Source organism: Podarcis erhardii, assembly GCF_964252035.2.
Source record: "Podarcis erhardii genome assembly, chromosome: 11".
Taxonomy (NCBI): domain Eukaryota; kingdom Metazoa; phylum Chordata; class Lepidosauria; order Squamata; family Lacertidae; genus Podarcis; species Podarcis erhardii.
The window spans coordinates 8,329,435-8,353,501 of NC_138501.1; the positions used below are offsets into that span (position 1 = coordinate 8,329,435).

The window sequence follows — 24,067 nt, forward strand, 5'->3', positions numbered from 1 at the left end:
CAATACACAAATTCACCTTATTGATGCAAAGTCCACTTTCTTATACTTATTTTTTCATTTCTTTTTAAAGAAAATCAGCCACAGGATAAAAAGATGGGTTAATGGCTTTCCAGACAGTTTTTATGACTAGCTGCCCCAACTTGGAGCACTGAGCAAACAGAAATTGTTCCATCCAACTTTCATGTTGGGAAAGCTCCACTCCAAGTGCTCAAAGCAAATATTCATGTAGCCAAGCCAGCTAGCTACACAGGGGAAAATATTTTGAGGAAGTATAGATCTCACAAAGCATAAAGGCGGAAATGAGAAGAGAACCATTAGTCTAAACATCTTCTCATTTTTCCTCACATGTCACTATCATATTGAAAAGATTACATGTCACCTCATTTTCATGTTGTACTCCAGTGTTTTGCCATATAGTTACATTTAAGTTATCATATTAAATGTATGCCACCTAGTGTTCATGACTATTCACAGCTGGCTTTATCACATATTTCTAAAAAAATAAAAAAATAAAAATACAGATTGTTGAAGAACTGTCATTTCCAAATTCCTTTTGAAAGTGAATTGGGTGATATATGTTAAAGTGACAAAATGTATGCAGGAGGTGTAGTGCCTTTCTTGCACACAGTAACTGCTACTAGACGGCTTGCTTTCACATATTTGTACAATTTGGAGGCTGGTGGTTTTCATATTATTAAGGTTAACACCACTATCTTTTTTAACCATACCATAGAATCTTATTTACTAGACAGCCTTTAACACCTCCTTAACTTTAGCAATGGCCCTGCATTTTTACCTTTCTTTGCCAAGAAGAGTAGCAGGCGTGCACACACACACACACACATTTAAACACAGTAAGGAAAAAGTTGATCCGTAACAAAATGTTACACTGTAGAGTGCTCCCATTCAGGATTCTAGCCACACACACCCCAATAGTCAATTATCATTGTGGCACTATGCAAGTGCCAAAGTGAACTATGTAAGTTCAAATTCCTTTTCAGCTGTGAAGTTCTCAAACTAATCTACCTCATAAAGTTGCTGTGAAGCTAAAACACCAGGCTTTGCTGGACACAAACAACTTAATAAGTAAGCTTGATCATGGCCATACGTAATTTTAGTTTGCAGAGTCTGCAATATCAAATGCATTTTGGAACCAGTCAAGAATTCTATGTAAGATTAACTAATAGCTTGGTTTAGCTAGCAATAAATTGATGTCACATGGACTTGCACTGCACTGCAGTATCACCTGCATTGATTTTTTGGTATTCTACAACTTTCTGATGAAGTTAAGCTTAGCTGACGTTTAGTCTCAAACACTGATTGTGTTCTATTTGAAATGTTACAGCGAATGTTTACATGCTCAAAGGGTTCTTAATAGAAGACAGAAAATCTCTTAAGCAATACACAGTGTTAGTGGAATCTAAATAAAAAGCTGTCAACTGAAAGAATCTGACAAAATCTGCACAAAGTGAAATGTGACTTTATTTAAACTAGCCTAAGAGCATCAGAAACTGGCAGGTGCTTTTCCTTGTCAGTGCCCCTAGCTCTATCTGAACTCCATCTTTTTATATGGGTAGCCAGGAAACGGCAGAAAATAAAGCCTTGTGCTACACCAGGTTGTAGTGCATATTTAGCCAGTGAGCTATCAAGGCTTTTGTTCTCCTCTTCCCTAGTACCCAATGTGAAGGCACACTCATACTGCTGTCAGCTCAACTCTGCACCAAACACTGAGGTCACAGGAAGGGAGAAGGACCAAGTGTTCCTCTTAGAATCCTAGAATCCTAGAGTTGGAAGAGACCACAAGGGCCATCGAGTCCAACCCCCTGCCAAGCAGGAAACACCATCAGAGCACTCCTGACATATGGTTGTCAAGCCTCTGCTTAAAGACCTCCAAAGAAGGAGACTCCACCACACTCCTTGGCAGCAAATTCCACTGTCGAACAGCTCTTACTGTCAGGAAGTTCTTCCTAATGTTTTGGTGGAATCTTCTTTCTTGTAGTTTGGAACCATTGCTCCGTGTCCGCTTCTCTGGAGCAGCAGAAAACAACCTTTCTCCCTCCTCTATGTGACATCCTTTTATATATTTGAACATGGCTATCATATCACCCCTTAACCTCCTCTTCTCCAGGCTAAACATGCCCAGCTCCCTTAGCCGTTCCTCATAAGGCATCGTTTCCAGGCCTTTGACCATTTTGGTTGCCCTCCTCTGGACACGTTCCAGTTTGTCAGTGTCCTTCTTGAACTGTGGTGCCCAGAACTGGACACAGTACTCCAGGTGAGGTCTGACCAGAGCAGAATACAGTGGCACTATTACTTCCCTTGATCTAGATGCTATACTCCTATTGATGCAGCCCAGAATTGCATTGGCTTTTTTAGCTGCCACGTCACACTGTTGGCTCATGTCAAGCTTGTGGTCAGCCAAGACTCCTAGATCCTTTTCACATGTACTGCTCTCAAGCCAGGTGTCACCCATCTTGTATTTGTGCCTCTCATTTTTTTTGCCCAAGTGCAATACTTTACATTTCTCCTTGTTAAAATTCATCTTGTTTGTTTTGGCCCAGTTCTCTAATCTGTCAAGGTCGTTTTGAAGTGTGATCCTGTCCTCTGGGGTGTTAGCCACCCCTCCCAGTTTGGTGTCATCTGCAAATTTGATCAGGATGCCCTTGAGTACATCATCCAAGTCGTTGATAAAGATGTTGAATAAGACCGGGCCCAAGACAGAACCCTGTGGCACCCCACTAGTCACTCTTCTCCAGGATGAAGAGGAACCATTGATGAGCACCCTTTGGGTTCGGTCAGTCAGCCAGTTACAAATCCACTGAGTGGTAGCATAGTCCAGTCCGCATTTTACCAGCTTCTTTACAAGAATATCATGGGGCACCTTGTCAAATGCCTTGCTAAAATCAAGGTAGGCTACATCCACTGCATTCCCTTCATCTACCAGGCTTGTAATTCTGTCAAAAAACGAGATCAGGTTAGTCTGACATGACTTATTTTTCAGAAATCCATGCTGACTATTGGTGATCACAGTATTCCTTTCTAGGTGCTCACAGACTGTTTGCTTAATGATCTGCTCCAGAATCTTCCCTGGTATTGATGTCAGACTGACTGGGCGGTAATTATTTGGGTCCTCTCTTTTCCCCTTTTTTAAAATAGGGACAACATTTGCCCTCCTCCAGTCTGCCGGGACTTCGCCTGTTCTCCAGGAATTCTCAAAGATGACTGCCAGTGGTTCTGAGATCACATCTGCCAGTTCTTTTAATACTCTTGGATGCAGTTCATCTGGCCCTGGAGACTTGAATACATCTAAACTAGCCAAGTATTCTTGTACTATCTCCTTAGTTATTCTGGGCTGTGTTTCCTCTGCTGAATCATTTGCTCCAAATTCTTCAGATCGGGCATTGTTTTCTTTATCGGAGAAGACTGAGGCAAAGAAGGCATTGAGGAGTTCAGCCCTTTCTGTGTCCCCTGTTTGCATTTCACCATCTTCTCCTCTGAGTAACCCCACTGTTTCTTTGTTCTTCCTTTTGCTACAAACATACCCATAAAAGCCTTTTTTGTTGCTTTTAACCTCTCTAGAAAGCCTGAGTTCATTCTGTGCTTTAGCTTTTCTGACTTTGTGTCTACACGTACTGGCTATTTGTTTGAATTCCTCTTTGGTGGCTTCCCCCCTTTTCCATTTTTTGTACACATCCTTTTACTATCTCCCTCTTATCAAACTCCCAGCCATCATGAACTCCCTTTCCTTTTAGTATTACTGTCCATGGGATCTCACCCAGCACTTCCCTAAGTTTTATGAAGTCGGCTTTCTTAAAGTCAAGAAATTGAGTCCTAGTATGCTTGGCTGCTCCTTTCCGCTGTGTAGTAAACTTCAGAAGAGCACGATCACTCGCGCCTAATGATCCTTCCACTTCTACCCCACTAACCAGGTCATCAACATTGGTTAGGACCAGATCTAAAATGGCTGTTCCTCTTGTTGCTTCTCCCACTTTCTGGACAACGAAGTTGTCTGCAAGGCCAGTGAGGAATCTGTTTGACCTTATGCTCTTGGCTGAGTTTGACATCCAGCAAATATCCGGGTAATTGAAGTCCCCCATTACTACTATCTCCCTTCCTTTTGCATGCTTGGCCATCTGTTCCAGGAAGGCATCATCTATGTCCTCCGTTTGGCTTGGGGATCTATAGTAAACTCCCACAATGAGGTCACTGTTATTCTTCTCTCCCTTAATTTTGACCCAAATGCTCTCACTTTGGCTTTGAGGTTCTAAATCTTGGATCTCTTCACAGGTATACACATCCCTGACATATAACACCACTCCTCCTCCTTTCTTGTCTGGTCTGTTTCTCTGAAATAGATTGTATCCCTCCATTATTACCAATGGTGGCACCTGTTTCAGAACTCTGAGGCAGAGAGATCTCTTCCCACATCTTTCAGTCCTGTAACGAAGCCACCACTGTCACAGCAGCGGCCACCCACTTAGTTTGATGCAGACAGGATACGGGACAAGTGTGTTTACCAGTTTCTATTTAGCAATAGTAGCAGCTTCAACTAAAGATTCCAAGATGAGAGACCAGGGAGAGATCCCTACCCCAAACTGGTTACTTTACATTAACTTTTGTTGAAATAGCTGCTACCATCAGAAAGCCGGGACACTTTGTCACTTCTCTAGCAACACAACAAAACAGCAAAAGTCTCATATTTGTCATCTCCAAAAATCCACAAGATTGGCCATTTTTGAATGTTGTTTTCCTCACAGTTGTGGAGCAATAAATTATCTTGGGTGCAGATGAACACCTTGGGATCAGTTTCAGATCTCTTGACACAAAAGAGGCAAAGATATCAAGACTGAAAAACAAAATCACATCAAATCGAAAGCTGGGAACAGACTGTGTTCCAAAAGCAGTTGCTCAGCTGAAATTAACTGGTGGATTCAGCTAAAAGTCCATCCCAGCAGATATATACCCATCTGTGGGCCACGGTCTCCAGTTTCTCATGCTATTATACAAACAATTTTCATGCTGTTGCAAGTTGCACAAGCATCGCCTGCTGGTGTTACTGAACAGAGTTGGCCACAGAAGACCAGTGAGTCCAGTAGAATGCTTTTGCATTCATGAGAAAATTACTTTGGTGATACCTGTGGCTGGGCATCAGTGCAAAAAGACTGCAACATTCATACAACTAATTTCTGACAATACCTGTAACTGTTTCCCTTCCCCGTGCAGTTCACACAAGATATTTGCCTGATTATTTTGGTATGTTTTATGCACACACCTTTAACCATCTGGAAAAAGAACTAGTGTTACCTACTCCTGAAAAGCAAAACAGTATTTATAGAGGACATTTCACTATGTGCAACCTGTATAACACTTATCTTTTGTTTTTATACTTCCTAGTAACTATAGAATTTCCATTACCAATTTCATTTTTTCCCAAGGGATGGAAACACAAGTAACAGCACACCACATAAACTAGAAGTTACTAGACCATCACACTTTAATTACATTTGGAGCCCTAATATAACAGTGTTGAGTATCATATTTCTTCCATAATAAAGCACAGCAGTCTTCCACTACCAAGACTAAACTTTAAAAGTTGCTGCTCTGTATACTGCTCAATGTTGTATTCTACAAGATGCGGATATATAACATTGTCCTACATCATTCAGGCAAAGCCCTATTGAAGATACATTCATGGTTGCATTAGAAATATTATCAATTACTGTCCTGGTTGCTTATTTATTTAAAATAATTGTAACTTAAATTAACAGGCTTATCTCTGGGATTATTTCTTTGGTTCTTAAAGGACTATGGTTCTCTGAATATCCAATGGCAATCCAAAATTATGCCTATAGACTGGAACTGTTCAGACTTCCTTTTCACTTGAAGCCAGTTTCATGGCAGGCTTATAATATGAAACCAAGGACAAAAGCACTTGGAATTGCAAAAATCTCTTGCCTGATTATGAAACTGAAGTAGTTCTTCCTACTAGATGGGTGGGAAGGTAACCTGGAGGGGAGGCATATAACTGTTGAGAAACAAAAAGAATCCTTGCTTCCAAACCGCTCTCTCTTCCTACCCATCTTTAACTGGCTGCTCTGGATGATAGGGGCCCATCCCTCAGCACCAAACAACCCTAATTACAGCCCAATTAGAGGCTTTTTTTGACAGATGCATTCACAATCAGTTTTAGCCAACAATAATATTGTGTTGTTAAAATGTATAACAGGAAGCAAACTCATCAATAGGACTCCATGAACTGAAAACAGAGAGATTATATATACCTTTGTTAGCCCTGAAAATCTTTCAATAAAAACAATTAAAAAATGAAAATCACACCCTTTTTTCTTACTAATAATACTGCACTCTCAGATTACCTTAAAGATCTATGACCTTAAAGCCATAGATCATTATGCTATTTACTCTTCTACTTATTGCTAGGACTACCGTATATGGCCAGGTTGGCACATAACGCTAAACCATGGTTAATGTAAATCAAGTTTTAGAAACTACCACCCAAGTATGGTTTATGAGTGTGGTTTATTCACAGTCAAGCCATGAAGCCGCATTCAGATGAACAAATAAACCATGACTTAGTATTGCATATGCACAAAGTCTACAAGTACCACTTGGACTGCTTGCTCCTCAATATACTTTTATTGCGTATTTTAGAAATATTTAAAGGACTTTTGGTACAACAGGAGCAGCAAAATTTTAATAGTTTTCTAATGCCAGTACATCCCACTTACCAATAAGGAAGATTTTATCAGGCATGCCATCTCTTCCAGTGAACTTGGCTGAGTTGAGATTAGAATTTCAAGATTCTGCAGCACTGCTTTCTCCAGACCAGGCAGATGGCGAAGCCACAACTGCAGCACAGCAGATTCAGGCAAGAAAATCTTTTTTCTGTATTGGAAAAATAAATAAAATGTTCATCTCAGCCTACTATGAAACAGATGTCTTGTGACTGGCAATGCCCACCTGAGTAGCCATGCTGTGCCATAACAATGTAACAACCCTGCTACATCAGCCAAGGCCATATCTGGTCCAGCATTCTGGCTACAGTGGCTTACCAGATGCCTACAGGAAACCCACAAACAGGACATGAGGGCAATAAAGCCATTGTTCATGCCACCAAAAAATTGCAATAGTGATGGCCAAAAACAGTCTCAAATTTCCAAATGGGCCCAGAAGGTTGGGAACCCCTGCTCTAAGTTTCCAGTATCTGGTGGTGAATGAGATTTTCTCCTCCTCCATTTTAATCTTGGAGTCCACATTCCTGGCCACAAAACTGCCCTCCTTCCTTTAAAAAGAACATAAAATCATATGCAAGTCCAGAATTTCCTTTTTCATTGCTCTTTCATAATTGTTTCCAGTTGCTGTGCTAACTGAAGCAAGCTGGAATTAGAATAATTACAGAACAGTAAGAATAATAATTAGCAACCTTTTCTTCATTTTATGAACAATTTCCAACTTACTGTGTGCACACTATGCCCACGACCAGAAACGTTGTGTTCTAATGATGGGTGCTAATGTGAACTTTTTCTATGATTTATTTCTGTAGATCATGGCATTACTGAAGTTGGCATAATTTAATATAAAAAAATACCCCTGAATTTTAAACTATTTTAACCCTTGTACTGGTCCATATCTTAAATATGACCCGGAAGGCATGAGAAAATATTCCGATCTCTGAATACCTAAAATAAAGATCAGCACATGAATCTCGTGTTACCAGCAAAGTTTAACTATCACCTCTTATAGGAAAAAATGGAGTTTTGCACAGAAAATGGAACCTTCTGTGAAAAATAAAAACCCCTTTTCCCTCTACACTCTCAAGAACCAGCCTCACACTTCACTGGATCATGGACCAAGAAAGGGAAGAGAGTGACACTGTAGGCTTGTGCGTATAGTACATTGATGGGGAGAACCTAACTCTCAAACAAAACCATTGATTTAGGTTCTACTTACTTCAGGACAGGTATACCCCTTCTCCACCCTTTCTCACATCACTTTATTGTGGGTACTGTGGCAAACAATCACATTCACTCTCCAGGCTTTTGGAGTTAGAACATCTTTTTACTCTCAAGATCAAGGTGGCATGCTGCCCACTTATATTGTAACTTTGCTGTCTAAAAGCAGCAGCCATATACTGTTACTCTTATTTCAAGTAATAATCCAATCTTTATGTATTCCTCAGATGTGTGAACTTTTTGTGGGCACAAGGATGGGGAACATAGTCATAGTGGACACACATTTAATCTAACAGTTTAGGTTCTTAAACCTCTTAAGAGTGTGTGTAGGAATACATATGGGTTCTGCGGTACACCTTGTAACATTGCTTAGTTAAACTTGGATGTAATTAGGGTGGGAAATGAGGGTGTGATGGCTTGTTACTTTTCATTATATTATCTCTAGTTATAAGATCTCACCTTTAAGTTATTTCAGACAGGACCCCCACCTTCAGTGCATATTGAAGATGCTTGCTTTTCTTATTCCTTTAATCTCTGCTGACACCATTTAATTCTATATATTACCTTATTTACCAATGACCACACAGTACCTAAGTTTAAGCTAAGGAACTAATAGATCAGGAGAGTTAAATATGATTTATTAATATTTGTAATAGCAGATAATAGGATTATTAGCATATGATACTTTGGTTGCTATCTCCCTTGCATTAGTTCTCTTCCATATTCTAAACCAATAGCCAGTTGCCCTCATCTTCTCCCCTCACAGGCTTTTTTCAGATGACTTAACCTAAATTCTTCCTTCTGGTCAGTGGCTCACTGCTTCTTGTGGACAACTGTGAACAGGTAACAATCTGACTTTCACACTTCCAGGAAATGTTGCTGCTGTCTCCCACTACCTCCCACTACGATCTCAGTTTCAGATCGATTTCAGCCCATGGTCCCATACAGAAGGTTGTGATATATTCTATGTTAGCCTCATCATGAAGTTGTTAGAATTATTCAAACATTACATAGATATAGAGTGCAGTTTGAGGGGTACATCCAGTTTTGATAGAACATACTTCTCTTGTGTGGTGTACTGCTTGCCTCTCTCATTGTGCCCTTTGGTGCATAAAATGCCAAGAGGCATACATTCTTACCAAAACAAAGCAACACTTCTTATTGTTTGGGGTGTGGTCTGGCCCCTAATGCCATCATTAATGCATACAGTGCTGTTTTGATAGATGTATGTTGAATCAGGCCTTCCTTGTGGCAGGGCAGGTGCTCCTAATAAAGTGAGCTTGCCTTTCCCTGTGGATCAGCCAAGCCCCCAAATAAATGTGATGCTATGTGACAAAACAGAGTATCTTTAAAACTTACAATGAAGTAGTCAACTTTTTTTTTTTTAATCAATTGGCTTGATCACTACACAAAATCATAACTTTGGCTGGCCACAATGACAATATAGAGCCTGCGCCCCAAAATGCAAAACAACTCCTTTGTACTCAGTGTTGCCTGCTCTATCAGATCTTTCATTTCGCAGAAGGCAAGCCACCCACCATTTCACAGAAGGAAACTGGTTTCACAGCCAACACACCGCCCCTCCCAATGAAATAGCTTTCTTCCTCTTGCTGTTCACGTCTAGTTGGACGCTACCCACAGAGAACTGTTCTCTTTTCCAAGTGTGCTGACCAGTTAGAACCGTGATGGTCTTAAACAGAAAGCTTGGACAGAATGCAGGAAGAATGAAATGAAACTTTATACTTTGTAATCTGGTGCTGAAGGGATTAGAGCGTCTGGCAGGTGCCCTGGTAGGTCTCTGTGGGTGCACTCAGGAGCCACATTCAGAATCCCAGACTTAAGAGTGCTTCTGTATCGTCAGCATCAAAAATATAAAACCCACTGGTGCAAAAGGCAGCCCAACAATGAAAACATCAGTCAGGAACCAGAAGACTCTCCTTTCCTTTCAAGAGGCCCGTGCAGAGCTTAACTGAAGCCTGAACAGGAATATTGTTAGAATACAAGTTATAAACTCAAACTAAAAAGCAGCCAGTCCCTGGTGGAGGCCCCCAGACAGCTTAGCCCTCCAAGGCCTGGGGCAAATGTACCTGGCTTCCCACCACCACCACCGGCCTGCCTTTCAGGACATTCTGAGGACAAAGGAGAAGATGCTGAAAGAAAGAGAGAAACGGATCTCCCTTCAAGTAAAGGTGTGGATGGAAGCATGGAATGCAACAGGAGCCCTACTCCCCTTTGCATAAGAACAGAAATTGTCAATTAGAAGAAAATGTATGAGTTTTCAAAGAAGCTAAGTAATAATTCAGGATTTCTTAGAAAAAAAATGTGCTAATAAATAATTTCCCTGGGGTTTTTTGGCAAGGAGAAACCATTCACTATGTTCTCTCTTGTGAGTGGACTTGCATATTTTTCTATGCCAGAGACTCCTGTACTTCCTTGCCTGAACAATAAAAAATGCATTCACCTGCCCTAAACACCTCAGTTGATAGCTGGGTGGCAGCAGGCGGAACAAATTCAAAGACTCACCTGAATCATCACTGCAAAAAGTCACTGCAGGGTAGAATCAAGTAATGTGATCACTAAGAGATGCAATCCAGAAGGAGAACATGCTCTTCCTGATCCACAAAATGCAATTCATGAGCAGAAATAAATTTGTTCACCTGTATCAACCATATAAGGGACGTGGGTGGCACTGTGGGTTAAACCACAGAGCCTAGGACTTGCCGATCAGAAGGTAGGCGGTTCAAATCCCTGTGACGGGGTGAGCTCCTGTTGCTCGGTCCCTGCTCCTGCCCACCTAGCAGGTCGAAAGCACGTCAAAGTGTAAGTAGATAAATAGGTACCGCTCCAGCGGGAAGGTAAACGCCATTTCCGTGGGCTGCTCTGGTTCGCCAGAAGCAGCTTAGTCATGCTGGCCACATGACCCAGAAGCTGTACACTGGCTCCCTCGGCCAATAAAGCGAGATGAGCGCCGCAACCCCAGAGTCGGCCACGACTGGACCTAATGGTCAGGGATCCCTTTACCTTTACCTATCAACCATGGTCAGGGGTCCCTTTACCTATCAACCATACAGGAGACACAAAAGCCTGTCAAAAAGGGTAAGATCAAACAGCAGCCAGACATTCTGTGAGCCCATGTGCACTCCTATATGGAAGCATGCATATTAGCTACATAGAGGTGCTATGGAATGAATATATGCTGTTCCAATATGGTAGATATCAGAAGAAACAAACATGAAATTTCAACAGATGGTTAACCATAATTTCAATGAAAGGGGAACTGGGGTGTTTTCTAGGCTACTTACTGTAACACAGCCTTATTCACCGCTTCTAAAAATTCGGGATGGAGGACCTCTTGTGATCCATCTTCATGATAGCTAAGAAGTGCTTCCAGCAGTGGCATTACATCAGGCAAAGTAATAAGAGGTATACAGAGAAGGGATATGGATTTTACCCGTGAAGACATACTGGAGAAACAAAATAAGGTTTCTTTTGTAGGATGAAACGGTTATATTTTTACTTTTCTAAAACATTAAACACAGAGAACTAGAACAAATATCTACTTGTAGCTAAAAGGAAGACATTTTTATCCTAAGGACAAGCAAAATAAATAAATAAATAAAATTAAAATTAAAATAAATATTTATTTGAAGTGCAGCTCTATTCACAACACATTACATACCTCAACTACATTCATATGTTTAGGCAGGGTACACTCTTGCTCTGACAACAATAAACACTTGGCCTTGTATAGAACAATGCTCAAGAGAACACCAGAGACATATTACCCATGACAGAGCTTTCAGCAGATTCACAGAGAAATCCCAACTCAACAGAAATTTTGCTATTGACTGACATCAGGTGTGCAGCTGAAACAAACATGAACTTTCTCTGGCTCTTTTCCATGATTGTGTGATTTGTGCACAATGCAATCTAATTTCCATGGTTTCCAAGTGGACAGACAAAAACTGTAAAATCAAGTCTCCAAGCAATAGGAGTATAGTTTCAGTAATGGAGATTACTGGAGAAATGCCCTGCATTACTGGAGTAGTAAAATCTACATTTAAAGAAAATAAAGCTCATACAAATCTGCAAGCGTATATACAAGATGAGCTGCTGCATGACTTAGCTGAAGTGGGAAGCAGTAAAGTGCTATACCTGGAGCAGAACATTGCCTGCATGGCTATGGCTTGATATGGGAACAGATAACATTGTTTGAGCTGTGAGGCACGTGAAATAAAATACAGTGGTGCCTCGCAAGACGAAATTAATCCGTTCCGTGAGGCTCTTCGTATAGAGGTTTTTTCATCTTGCGAAGCAAGCCCATTGACAGCTTAGCGGATTAGCACTATTAGTGGTTTAGCAGCTTTTAGGGGATCAGCTGATAAGCGGCTTAGCGGCTTAGGAAAAGGGGGGAAAGGGGGGGGAACCCGCAGGAACTCGCAAGACATTTCGTCTTGCGAAGCAAGCCCATAGGGAAATTCATTTTGTGAAGCGCCTCCAAAACAGAAAACCCTTTCGTCTAGCGGGTTTTCCGTCTTGCGAGGCGTTCGTCTTGCGGGGCACCACTGTATGCAAAGACAACCGGTCTGCCTCTGCCACTTGAGGTAGAACTGGCATTGGTTGTGTGACGTGCTTTCCATCAACTGCCAAACTATGACCCTATCTGAGATAATCTGGTTGCAGTGATCTATCTATGCTTTGGTAACCTCAATATTAGATTACTGCAATGTGCTCTACCTTGGGTTGCCTTTGTAGGCAGTTCAGTAACTAAATACTGCAGAATGTGGTCCCCCAATTGCTCACAGGCTCAAGGGAAGATTATCATGAAACACTGATTGGGGTGAGTTGCAGTTGAATCAAGTAAAATACTGAAGGATGATGCAATGTTCAATTAGCTAGTACATATGTCTGTGATTTTAGCTGGGAGAAAGGCGCCGTTGCAGTGCAGGTTGAGGATTCACTGTGAGCTGTTTTGCTAAGTAATATACTTACCACAAAAATAATGTTTAAGAACAGTTTGAAATAGACATATTTAATGTTTTTTTCAGTATAAGTGCTTTTCCACAAAAGAAACAGAACATTCATTCTAGTCATTTATATACTAAAATCACAGAAAGATAATACTAACCTTTGTTGTCTGTTAACTCCATTAAACTGATTTCTGCTGAGTTCTGTCACTAACGATAAGACCACCTGTTTAATAAAGTCAATCACATGTTACAAAGAAGGACATATTTCAGTGAAGGTTGCATCAGTAGTATTTTCTCGTAGTATTATGATGTGGCAAGATTTGGTACAGTGGTGCCTCGCAAGACGAAATTAATTCGTTCCGCAAGTTTTTTCTTCTTGCGAGTTTTTCGTCTTGCGAAGCACGGTTTCCCATAGGAATGCATTGAAAATCAATTAATGCGTTCCTAGGGAGACCGCCTTCAGACCAGGTCCGGGGACAGTCTTTCCGCGGACCTCTTCTGAAGGCTGGGGGGGGGGAGGACTTTTCTCCCCACCACCAGGCTTCAGAACAGCCTTCTGAAGGCTGGCGGTGGGAAGAAAAGCCCTTCTCCCGCCGCCAGCCTTCAGAAGAGTTCCTGCAGGGCTGCCTAGGCTGCGAATAGCAGCCTGCTGCCGGGTGCGAGGGACACTCTGAAGCAGAGCGCCCCTCGCCCGGGGCAGACATCTGCAGCTTGGGGAGCCCTGCAGGACTTCCCCACAGGGCTCTCCAAGCTGCGGATAGCAGCCTGCTGCCCCGCTCGAGGGGCGCTCTTAAGCAGAGCGCCCCTCGGGCGGGGCAGACATCTGCAGCTTGGGGAGCCCTGCCGGACTTCCCCACAGGGCTCTCCAAGCTGCGGATAGCAGCCTGCTGCCCCGCACGAGGGGCGCTCTTAAGCAGAGTGCCCCTCGGGTGGGGCAGACATCTGCAGCTTGGGGAGCCCTGCCGGACTTCCCCACAGGGCTCTCCAAGCTGCGGATAGCAGCCTGCTGCCCCGCACGAGGGGCGCTCTTAAGCAGAGCGCCCCTCGGGCGGGGCAGACATCTGCAGCTTGGGGAGCCCTGCCGGACTTCCCCACAGGGCTCTCCAAGCTGCGGATAGCAGCCTGCTGCCCCGCACGAGGGGCGCTCTTAAGCAGAGCGCCCCTCGCGCGCGGCAGACATTCACAGCTTGGGGAACTCTTCTGAAGGCTGGAGGCGGGAGAAGGGCTTTTCTTCCCACCGCCAGCCTTCAGAACAGCCTTCTGAATGTTGGAGGTGGGGAGGAAAAACCCTCCTCCCACCGCAAGCCCCGGGAAGAGAGGAGAAGCTGCGCGCCTTCTCCTCTGTTCCCGGACCTCCCACCGCAAGCCTTCAGGACAGGTCCGGGAACAGAGGGGAAGGCGCGCAGCTTCTCCTCTCTTCCCGGGGCTTGCGGTGGGAGGAGGGTTCCCCGCTGTCCCCGGAGATTTCCCTATGGGCTTTCGTTTTGCGAAGCAAGCCCATAGGGAAATTCGTCTTGCGAAGCCGCTAAAAAATCGGAAAACCCTTTCGTCTTGCGGGTTTTTCATTTAGCGAGGCATTCGTCTTGCGGGGCACCACTGTATTGTATCAATTGGAGTGTTATTAATGAAAAATTAATAAAAAATGTTTACAAAAAAGTAGTATTTTCTCGTTGTTATGATTTGCATCTCCAAGTGAATTAATAATCTCTGTACTTTTTGTGACTTATGGTCTTGACCATAAATCAAGAACTGAAAAGAAACCATGGGTATTTATTTTTTATTTTAAAAACTTATACAGTGGTACCTTGGGTTAAGTACCTAATTTGTTCCGGAGGTCCGTTCTTAACCTGAAACTGTTCTTAACCTGAAGCACCACTTTAGCTAATGGGGCCTCCTGCTGCTGCTGCGCCACCGGAGAACGATTTCTGTCCTCATCCTGAAGCAAAGTTCTTAACCCAAGGTACTATTTCTGGGTTAGCGGAGTCTGTAACCTGAAGCGTATGTAACCCAAGGTACCACTGTATCACACCTAACTCTCTTCAAAGAGACTGAAGGTGGCTAACAAGTTGTCCCTCTAGGCAGGGGAGGCTAGAGAAGTGCTAAGTACTTTCCCCCTTCTCACTGTCCTTGTACTCTCTGCAAGGTGAGGGAATGGTTATCAGACATCCTTGACAAATAAACTCTAGCTAAGAAGTTGTTAAGTGGCTGACTTTCTCTTAATCTTGTGTGATTTCTTATATGTTCCTCCATCTCTCAAGCTTCTATGGTAACATATTGTGTCAATTGGCTTAGAGAATGGCTCTGAACTAACACACTGAATTTACAAAGGCATTTTGCATGCTTCTGAAGCACTCCATGAAGGCAAAGATGAAAAGGGGCACTTGCCAACAGTTGCCATGGCAAGCATGGTAAGCACATTTGTAGGCTCCTGATACAATCGACCATGCTTGTAGCTAAAGGTTAAATGTACTAAGTACTCACATTTTCAATTAATTTAGAATAGTAATCTGCAGACGTGAACCCAAGAGTTGAAATAAAGTTGTTGATATCAGTGTCATGATTTCTCAGCCCAGAAAATGAGAGCAAGTGGCACAATGAACCCTAGAGGAAAAGTCAACAGGAGAGAGAAATATCTGATTAAAAACTAAGCAACTTCTGTTATTGTCATAGGGTTAGCAGGAAAGCAAATGCATCGATTACAGGCTTTATGTAACTTGAATTCAATTCAATATCTGTACCTTCAACACTAAGTTATGGAACTTACAGAGGAGGCAATGAGTCCAAAACATTTTATCTCAAATAAGGAAGATTTCTATTAAAAAAGAAGAATAATTAAAAGAAACAAATGGAAATTAGCAAGTGTCAAATCCTTTCATGAATCTTGGGAATGTATATAAAATTACGTAACGAATGCTCAGATAAAATATTTATCACACATTTGAAAGGGCACAAGCTGAAAAATATGCCAACATGATTTAAATGGCAGAATCAAATGGGCTATAAGAAACACAAAGCCTGAAAGGCAGTGTATGGGGAGATTATGTGGGCTGCTATTCCAGCCCCACTGAGGAGATTCTCCTGCTGTTCTATAGTCACAGCTTTCCCCTTCTAGGGACATGGTAAAGTTCCACACACTTATCATTTGCACAGCATTATTGTGTGACATAACTCTGAGATGCATCATCCTATGGATATGTGTAGACTATGAAGAGCCTTAAAGGTTGTGGAGAAAGTCTTTCCCTGATAGGACTTGAACAGCCACAGACTTTATGATGTGTGCTGCACATCCCCTCTGGAATCTGCATCTGATAGGCCCAAACTGAGAGAGTTTGAGAGCTCCTCTTAGGAACTCAGACCTCTTGTCTCTTGCGTTGTGACTTAAATAGAAGTGCTCTGGCAACCCTTTACAAGGTTCCCTCTTCTCTGCGAAGTTAGATCTCTTGTTTCTTCAAAATTACAAGATCCTAGAATAGTTTGTGATCCTGCACAGGCTTCTTTACAGTGACTTTTTACAGGCCACACCAGAAACATCCATGAAGTAGATCAAGGCTGTGGCATATTGCACATTCCAGATCTGATTCGTATACTAGTATAGTAATATGAACCCAGGATTATCCATGTATAAATTATTTTTAATTGTGTGTGTGTGTGTGTGTGTGTGTGTATTTGAAGTGAATTGCTCAATGAGTCATATATATTTTAAACACATGCAGTTTTGTTACACAGCGTGATAAAATGGAAATACATAACAATATATAGGAAAAGAAATATAGCTTCCCAAAAGTAGAACCCCAAAGCCTTTCTTTCTTACTATTCCAGAGCACAAGTTGAACAGACAAAATAAATACTTTCATAGATCTACTGTAAAAAAAGAAAGAACACAAAGTATTTGTTCTACCCACAGTTCACAGAAAGAAAACTGTTATACTGCCATCTAGTGGCTTAAATGTTAAAACAGGAAATAGTGCTTTGGATTTAAAGCAAGACTGATCATTGTAGTGGCCAAACTTCAAACATAAAAACAAACACAAACCAATATATTTTTATGATTTGTCCTAATTTCAGTCATTAGTCTTCTATAATTGCTTTGAAGGTGCAGATCAGCTCTAATTTTTAAAAAATGTTAGTGTTTTCTAGCCCAATTCAAGCCTGCACAAATTGTTATTCTGCCACTACGTAGAATGTAGAGTACCATACTAATTCCAATGGCTTGGTCTAACCGCTAGCCATCAAAAGGCCATTAATCAGGACCCTCCTGTCCACCATCAAACCCAATGAGAACTCAATTTCTATCTAGACCTTCACTTATTGGTAGAACACATGCTTTGCCCAGTCGTATGTTCAATTCTTGACATCTCCAGACAGGGCTGGAAAACATTCCTTTCTGAAATCCTAGAATTCTTATTGCTGATCAGTGTACACAATACTGAGCTAAATAGAGCAACGAGTCAGTAAAAGGCAGCTTCCTCCTAATTTTGTATAAGCAAAGAATAGGCTCACAACAATGCTATGGATAACATGAAACCTTTCTCTTCCCTCACATTTTCTGGTTGTTTCTAAGTGCTTTGGAAATCAAAGGCAGATAAAAAATATCTTTCATTTCCTTTTCATTTATTATGCATATGTTCCAGCTTGTCAATATAGTCATACCTTGGTTCTCGAACAGAATGCGTTCCGGGAGTCCATTCGACTTCCGGAACTGTTCAAAAACCAAGATGTGGTTTCTGATTGGCTACAGGAATGTCCTGCAGCCAATCGGAAGCCGTAGAAGCTACACCAGATCTTCAGCTTCTGAAAATCATTCGAAAACCAGAACACTCACTTCCAGTTTTCGATTGTTCAGGAGCCAAAACATACAAGTTCCAAGGCATTTGGCAACCAAGGTATGACTGTATCCTTCTTAAATTGTGGTGCCCAGAATAACACAGCAGTCCAGGTGTGGTCTGACCAAGGCAGAATAGAGAGCAACTATGACTTCCCTTGAGGGACGCGAGTGGCACTGTGGGTAAAACCTCAGCGCCTAGGACTTGCCGATCATATGGTCGGTGGTTCGAATCCCCGCGGCGGGGTGAGCTCCCGTCGTTCGGTCCCAGCTCCTGCCCACCTAGCAGTTCGAAAGCACCCTTAAGTGCAAGTAGATAAATAGGTACCGCTTTATAGCGGGAAGGTAAACGGCGTTTCTGTGTGCTGCGCTGGTGCAGGATCGCCAGAGCAGCTTCGTCACGCTGGCCACGTGACCCGGAAGTGTCTCTGGACAGCGCTGGCCCCCGGCCTCTTAAGCGAGATGGGCGCGCAACCCCAGAGTCGGTCACGACTGGCCCGTACGGGCAGGGGTACCTTTACCTTTACCTTTATGACTTCCCTTGATCAGGACACTATACTTCTGTTGATGCAGCCTAAAATAGCATTAGCTTTTTTTGCTGCTGTATCACACTGTTGACTTATGGTAAGCTGTAGTCTACTAACACCCCTATATCCTTTTCGAATGTACTACTGGAATGCAAAGTGTCCCCCATCTTATATTTGTATAGCTGGTTCTTCCTGCCCAAGTCTAGAAGCTTACATTTGTCCCTATCAAAATTCCTTTTGCTAGTTTTGGTCCATTCTCCAATCTTTTAAGGTCATATTGAATCCCACTTTCTGTCTTCAAGAGGCATTGGCTGCTCCCAGTTTGGTGTCATCTGCAAATTTGACGAGCAATACTTTCATCCAAGTCATTTCTAAAGATTTGAAACATCAATGGATTCAGGACAGAACCCTACAGCACCCCACTTGTCACTTTTTTCCCCGGATGATGAAGAACTATTAATTAGTACTTTTGGAGTTCAGTCAGTCAACCAGATACAAATCCACCTAACAGTTATCTTGTCCAATGAAAATTTCTGAACTGCTGAAGTCACCAGATACCTCTCTAAGCCTCTTCCTCCAAACAGTGGCAAACCAACAAGGAATGTGTGCTCACAACTCCTTAAGGAAAAGCTGATAAAACCATTAGCTGACTGGATGGTGGGTGGTAATGGGGAGAACATTCAGAGCACAGATCTCAAAGTTTACAAAGAAAATGCAAGTTATCACATTAAAAGAATGGAAGTCATCCTTATACCTTAGGGTAGATGATTTGTCCATGTAGCCCAAACTACAGTGGTACCTCGGGTTAAGTACTTAATTCGTTCCAGAGGTCCGTTCTTAACCTGAAACTGTTCTTAACCTGAAGCACTTTAGCTAATGGGGCCTCCTGCTGCCGCCGTGCCGCCAGAGCACGATTTCTGTTCTCATCCTGAAGCAAAGTTCTTAACCTGAGGTACTATTTCTGGGTTAACAGAGTCTGTAACCTGAAGCGTATGTAACCTGAAGCGTATGTAACCCGAGGTACCACTGTATCCTATTCTAATTGGCCGAGGCTCTCAATGGTTTCAGGCAGAGATCGTTTGCATCACCTGCTGCCTAATCTTTTTAACTGAAATTGAACTTAGACCTTCTGCATACAAAGTGCTATACCACTGGGCTACAGTCTCTCCCAATCTTGCACTTCTCTGTAATTACACAAAGAATCTTGCTATTTTCAGTCATGTCCAGAGTAGGTTTCTCAAATTATAGCATTCACATCCTGAAGAGGACCACTCTGAAAAAGGTGAGTCATTTGCATTTTCTGTTTTCCCTCCTTGTCAATAACCCTATTAATTCACTAGTTTAATTCACATTTACTTTCACCAATTTCCTAAAAAAGCAAGATTAAAGCATGCATTTCTGAGGTCTTTAAGACACTAAAATCTACCAGTTCTTAACTTTCTTCTTGAAATGTTTAGAACCTCTTAAATTTACTGCTGTGTTTCTGCCTCTTTTCCTTTAAAATCCTGCTTACATGATTCTGTGTCCCCCCATCCCATTTAAATGAAATTAGTAACAATAAAACACTAGTATTTGGAAAAATCCATTTCACTACAAAACAAACAGAAACCTAGAGAATTATAGTGGTTCAAGTAACTGAGAAGGAAGCCTGCTCACTTGCAGACTGTCTCAACACCCTCTGTTTATATAGCCTATTCCATGAGCAGGATGCTGACATAATACAGCTTACTGATTTTCCACACTCTGATCCAATCATAACAAAGTCTGCAGATCCTAATTTTGCTTACAAGACCTCTTGCATGCTTATTCATTAGTCCATTGGGGGAGGGAATGTAAAATCAGTTTTCTACTAACCAAAATACATTAATAAAAAAATTCCTTCCAGTAGCACCTTAAAGACCAACTGAGTTAGTTCTAGGTATGAGCTTTCGTGTGCATGCACACTTCTTCAGATACGGTATCTGAAGAAGTGTGCATGCACACGAAAGCTCATACCTAGAACTAACTCAGTTGGTCTTTAAGGTGCTACTGGAAGGAATTTTTTTATTTTGTTTTGACCATGGCAGACCAACACGGCTACCTATCTGTAACTCAAAATACATTAAATAATACAGTAAGTTTCAGAATACAGCTTGCACTGCACAATTATATTTCCGCTAATATTTATTAAGGTCCTAACAATAAACTTAACAAGAATTTATTATCAGCATGTATGCTGATACAACCAGAACATTAGGTGTTGTTTCCCGACATACAAAAATTGAATCAAAGAGGGAAATACAAATATTATCCATTTGAAAACCTTGAACAAATTAGGGTTTGAAAGTGCATAATTACAAATGCTGAACTCCTGGATTTTACTCTTGGATTGTACCCTCTATTTTCTTGCAGGGTATCGCTGGGAGAAGAAAAGGTTAAGGAGTAAACCCTACACAAATCTGGAGTGGAGTCCCCAATATGATGCATTGTATGCCTCTTTCTGGCAACTCCTGCAGCTAGGCTGGTGCCAAATGTATTGCTCTGCTTTTGATTGGACCACACCAGTGAGGTCAAGATGGGGGTTTGGTGTCTGCACAGCCCAAGACCTCTACACACTTTCATCAGTTCCAACCAGTATGGACAATGGCAAGGGTTGTAGGATGACAAAAATTGTATTCTAACAACATCAAGTTTCTCATCCATGATGTTCGCAATGAGAAACTAAGAAGGAAGATTCTTTGTCAGAGGAAGACCATATATGTATCCAACTCAAAGTCTACAAGTCACATGAACTAACCTAACAAGTTAAATATCTCTTTGAGAGAGGGATGCCAAATATATTTCTATATATACCAATCCAAGGATCATCTAGTCCAACCCCCTGTAATGCAGGAATCACAGCTAAATAATCCCTGACAGAGGGCCATCCAACTTCTCTTTAAAAACCTCAAATGAACGAAATATAGTGTCCAAATCAAGGGAAGCTATAGTACTACTCTATTTTGCCTTGGTCAGACAACACCTAAAATACTGTGTCCAGTTCTGGGCACCACAAATTAATATAATAATAATAATAATAATAATAATAATAATAATAATAATAATAATAATTATTTAAAAATAATAATAATTCATTTACAACCCACCCATCTGGCTAGGTTGCCCAAACCACTCTGGACGGCTTCCAAGACATAAAAATATAATAAAACATTAAACATTAATAGTAACAATCTGATCCAATATAAAAGTCACAATAACTTTAAACAATTTATATCAAACAAAGCAACATTTAACAATCCATCAGACTGCACAACTTATAAAACTATATTTTTTTAAAATATCCCTGAATTCTTCTCCTGCAGCTGCTGCTGCTGCTACTGTTCTCAAAGTCACAGTCTGGGAAAGGCTAGGTGGGGCAAGGCAGGTGGAAACACCATTGCTTGATGAGGAACAGCAAGTCCCTCCCCCCCACACACAGTTCTTCCTCTGGAGCAGCTGTCTTATAAAGGCTTCCAGGGTTGGAGGGTGGGGCAAGACAGGTGGAAAGGCAGTTGCCTGATGATGAACACAAAGTCTCTTCACCCTAAAGTTACAAGAAATGAGATTCCAGCTAAACATCAGGAAGAACTTTCTGATAGTAAGAGCTGTTCGACAGTGGAATGGATTTCCTCAAGAGACTGTGGACTCTCCTTCCTTGGAGGTTTTTAAGATGACCCTTGGGGTTCCTTCCCACACTACAATTCTATGAAGGAGAGTCCATCACCTTTTGAAGTTGTCCATTCCACTGTCAAACAGTTCTTACTATCTGAAGGTTCTTCCTAATGTTTAACTGGATTTTTTTTTCAGCAATCAGGCATCATATTTGGCGAAAGAGTTAACACATTTATTTGAGGGGTGGAAAAAAATTAATGGTAGTATGTTTACTTCAAAGAGAGCCATCCCCTACCCCTGAGCATGCCCTGTATAATTACAACTGACAAAAACAAGGAGGACAAAGAAAGTGGAGGGAAGCAACCTATCAGAAAAACTGGCATAAGCAAAAAAAGTACTAAGAGGCCTGGGTAATGCTGTTTACTTCAGAACTGTTACCATCAGTGATGCAGAGGGAAAGACTGACAAATATCTGCACGCTGTGACCACCCACATTATGGGAAGCACTATGATTAAAGTGAGTTCTGTGTTCCTATATCTGCCAGCACAGTCTGCTCCATGCTGTAATTATTATATCTGCAGTCATCTTTTAATTACTTTCACATGTTGTAGCATGCATCCTTACACTAACTTGAAAAGCAATGAACATTCCTGTTTTTAAGTACATGAACAATTATACAATATATGCTGGATATTATTCTTTGTTTTAAAAGAAACAAAAATCATTTTGACCAACAATTACTGTATACTGTAACATTATGAAAAAAGCAGTATTTATAAAGTACCTAAAGTTTTCTAGGCACTGTAAAGAGTAACAAACAAAACAAACATAACACTCTTTGCCTGAAAGCTTACAGCCTAATATGGATGATACAAAAAGAAAAAGACATGGGAAAGAAACAAGACAATTCAGGCACTGTTTCTTATAAATGTTTAATGCCTAGGCAGAATGACTACTAAGGAAGACTTGGAAAGAAAGGCAGCTAATGGTAGCTGGCCCCAGATGGGAAGGAGCTGATACAAGTGGGATGTGCTGTCTAACCTATTCCTCTGCAACAGCTAACTGTAATGGCTGCTAATGAATGACAATGAACACTACCAAAGAATTTGCTTTAATGCTTGCATGAATAAGCTACAGCATGATTTAAGCATTTCTTTGATCTCTTTTTATTTTACAAAAATAAAAGACTAACAGTGCAATCCTGCTTTGAGTACTCAAAAATAAGTCAAATTGCGTCAAATAAGATCTACAAAGTGCAAGCATTTAAATGTTGCTGCTATTTTAAAAACAACTTGCAAACACTGCTGAAGAGAAATATATAAACCCTTTAAATATATACATACATGCCACTACAAGAAAAAAAAGTATAAGCAGTGGAATTAACATATATGTGGAGATAAACAAAAAGAACAAAACCCATGTCTTGCTTCACAGTTCATCACATGAGATGGGTTAAGGTACGTGGGGGCAGTACCCAATACAGCTTAAAATGAAAGAGAATTGCCACTTGGGTCCTCCTGGGCAATAACATCCTCTCATACCCAGTGACAAAAGATCTATACTACAGGTGAAACTCGAAAAATTAGGATATTGTGGAAAAGTTCATTTATTTCAGTAATTCAACTTTAAAGGTGAAACTAATATATGAGATAGACTCATGACATGCAAAGCGAGATATGTCAAGCCTTTATTTGTTATAATTGTGATGATCATGGCGTACAGCTGGTGAAAACCCCAAATTAACAATCTTAGAAAATTAGAATATTAAATGAAATCAGCAAAACAAGGATTGCAAATAGAGCAATATTGGACCTCTGAGAAGTAGAAGCATGCACATGTACTCAGTACTTGCTTTGGGCCCCTTTTGCATCAATTACTGCCTCAATGCGGAGTGGCATAGATGCTATCAGCCTGTGGCACTGCTGAGGTGTTATGGAAGACCAGGATGCTTCAATAGCAGCCTTCAGCTCTTCTGCATTGCTCGGTCTCATGTCTCTCATCTTTCTCTATGGGGTTCAGGTCAGGTGAGTTTGCTGGACAATCAAGCACAGTAATCCCATGGGCACTGAACCAGGTTTTGGTACTTTTGGCAGTGTGGGCAGGTGCCAAAGTCCTGCTGGAAAATGAAGTCAGCATCCCCATAAAGC

At 41.4% G+C, this 24,067-nt stretch overlaps 1 protein-coding gene across 7 annotated transcripts in view; it reads right to left on the reverse strand.

The window, feature by feature from the left end:
* The window catches only part of FANCC (FA complementation group C), a 196,702-nt gene that overhangs the window by 23,686 nt on the left and 148,949 nt on the right, over positions 1-24,067 (reverse strand). For all 7 annotated transcript variants that reach the window (XR_014161344.1, XR_014161345.1, XR_014161346.1 and 4 more), the window contains 4 exons: positions 15,422-15,541; positions 13,099-13,163; positions 11,273-11,434; positions 6,747-6,903 (listed from right to left, as the gene is read on the reverse strand). Coding sequence is in view for 1 of the 7 variants with exons in the window: in XM_081880999.1 (XP_081737125.1) it covers positions 6,747-6,903; positions 11,273-11,434; positions 13,099-13,163; positions 15,422-15,541 (504 nt within the window). In the remaining 6 variants the exon portion in view is untranslated. The remainder of the gene's footprint in view (positions 1-6,746; positions 6,904-11,272; positions 11,435-13,098; positions 13,164-15,421; positions 15,542-24,067) is intronic.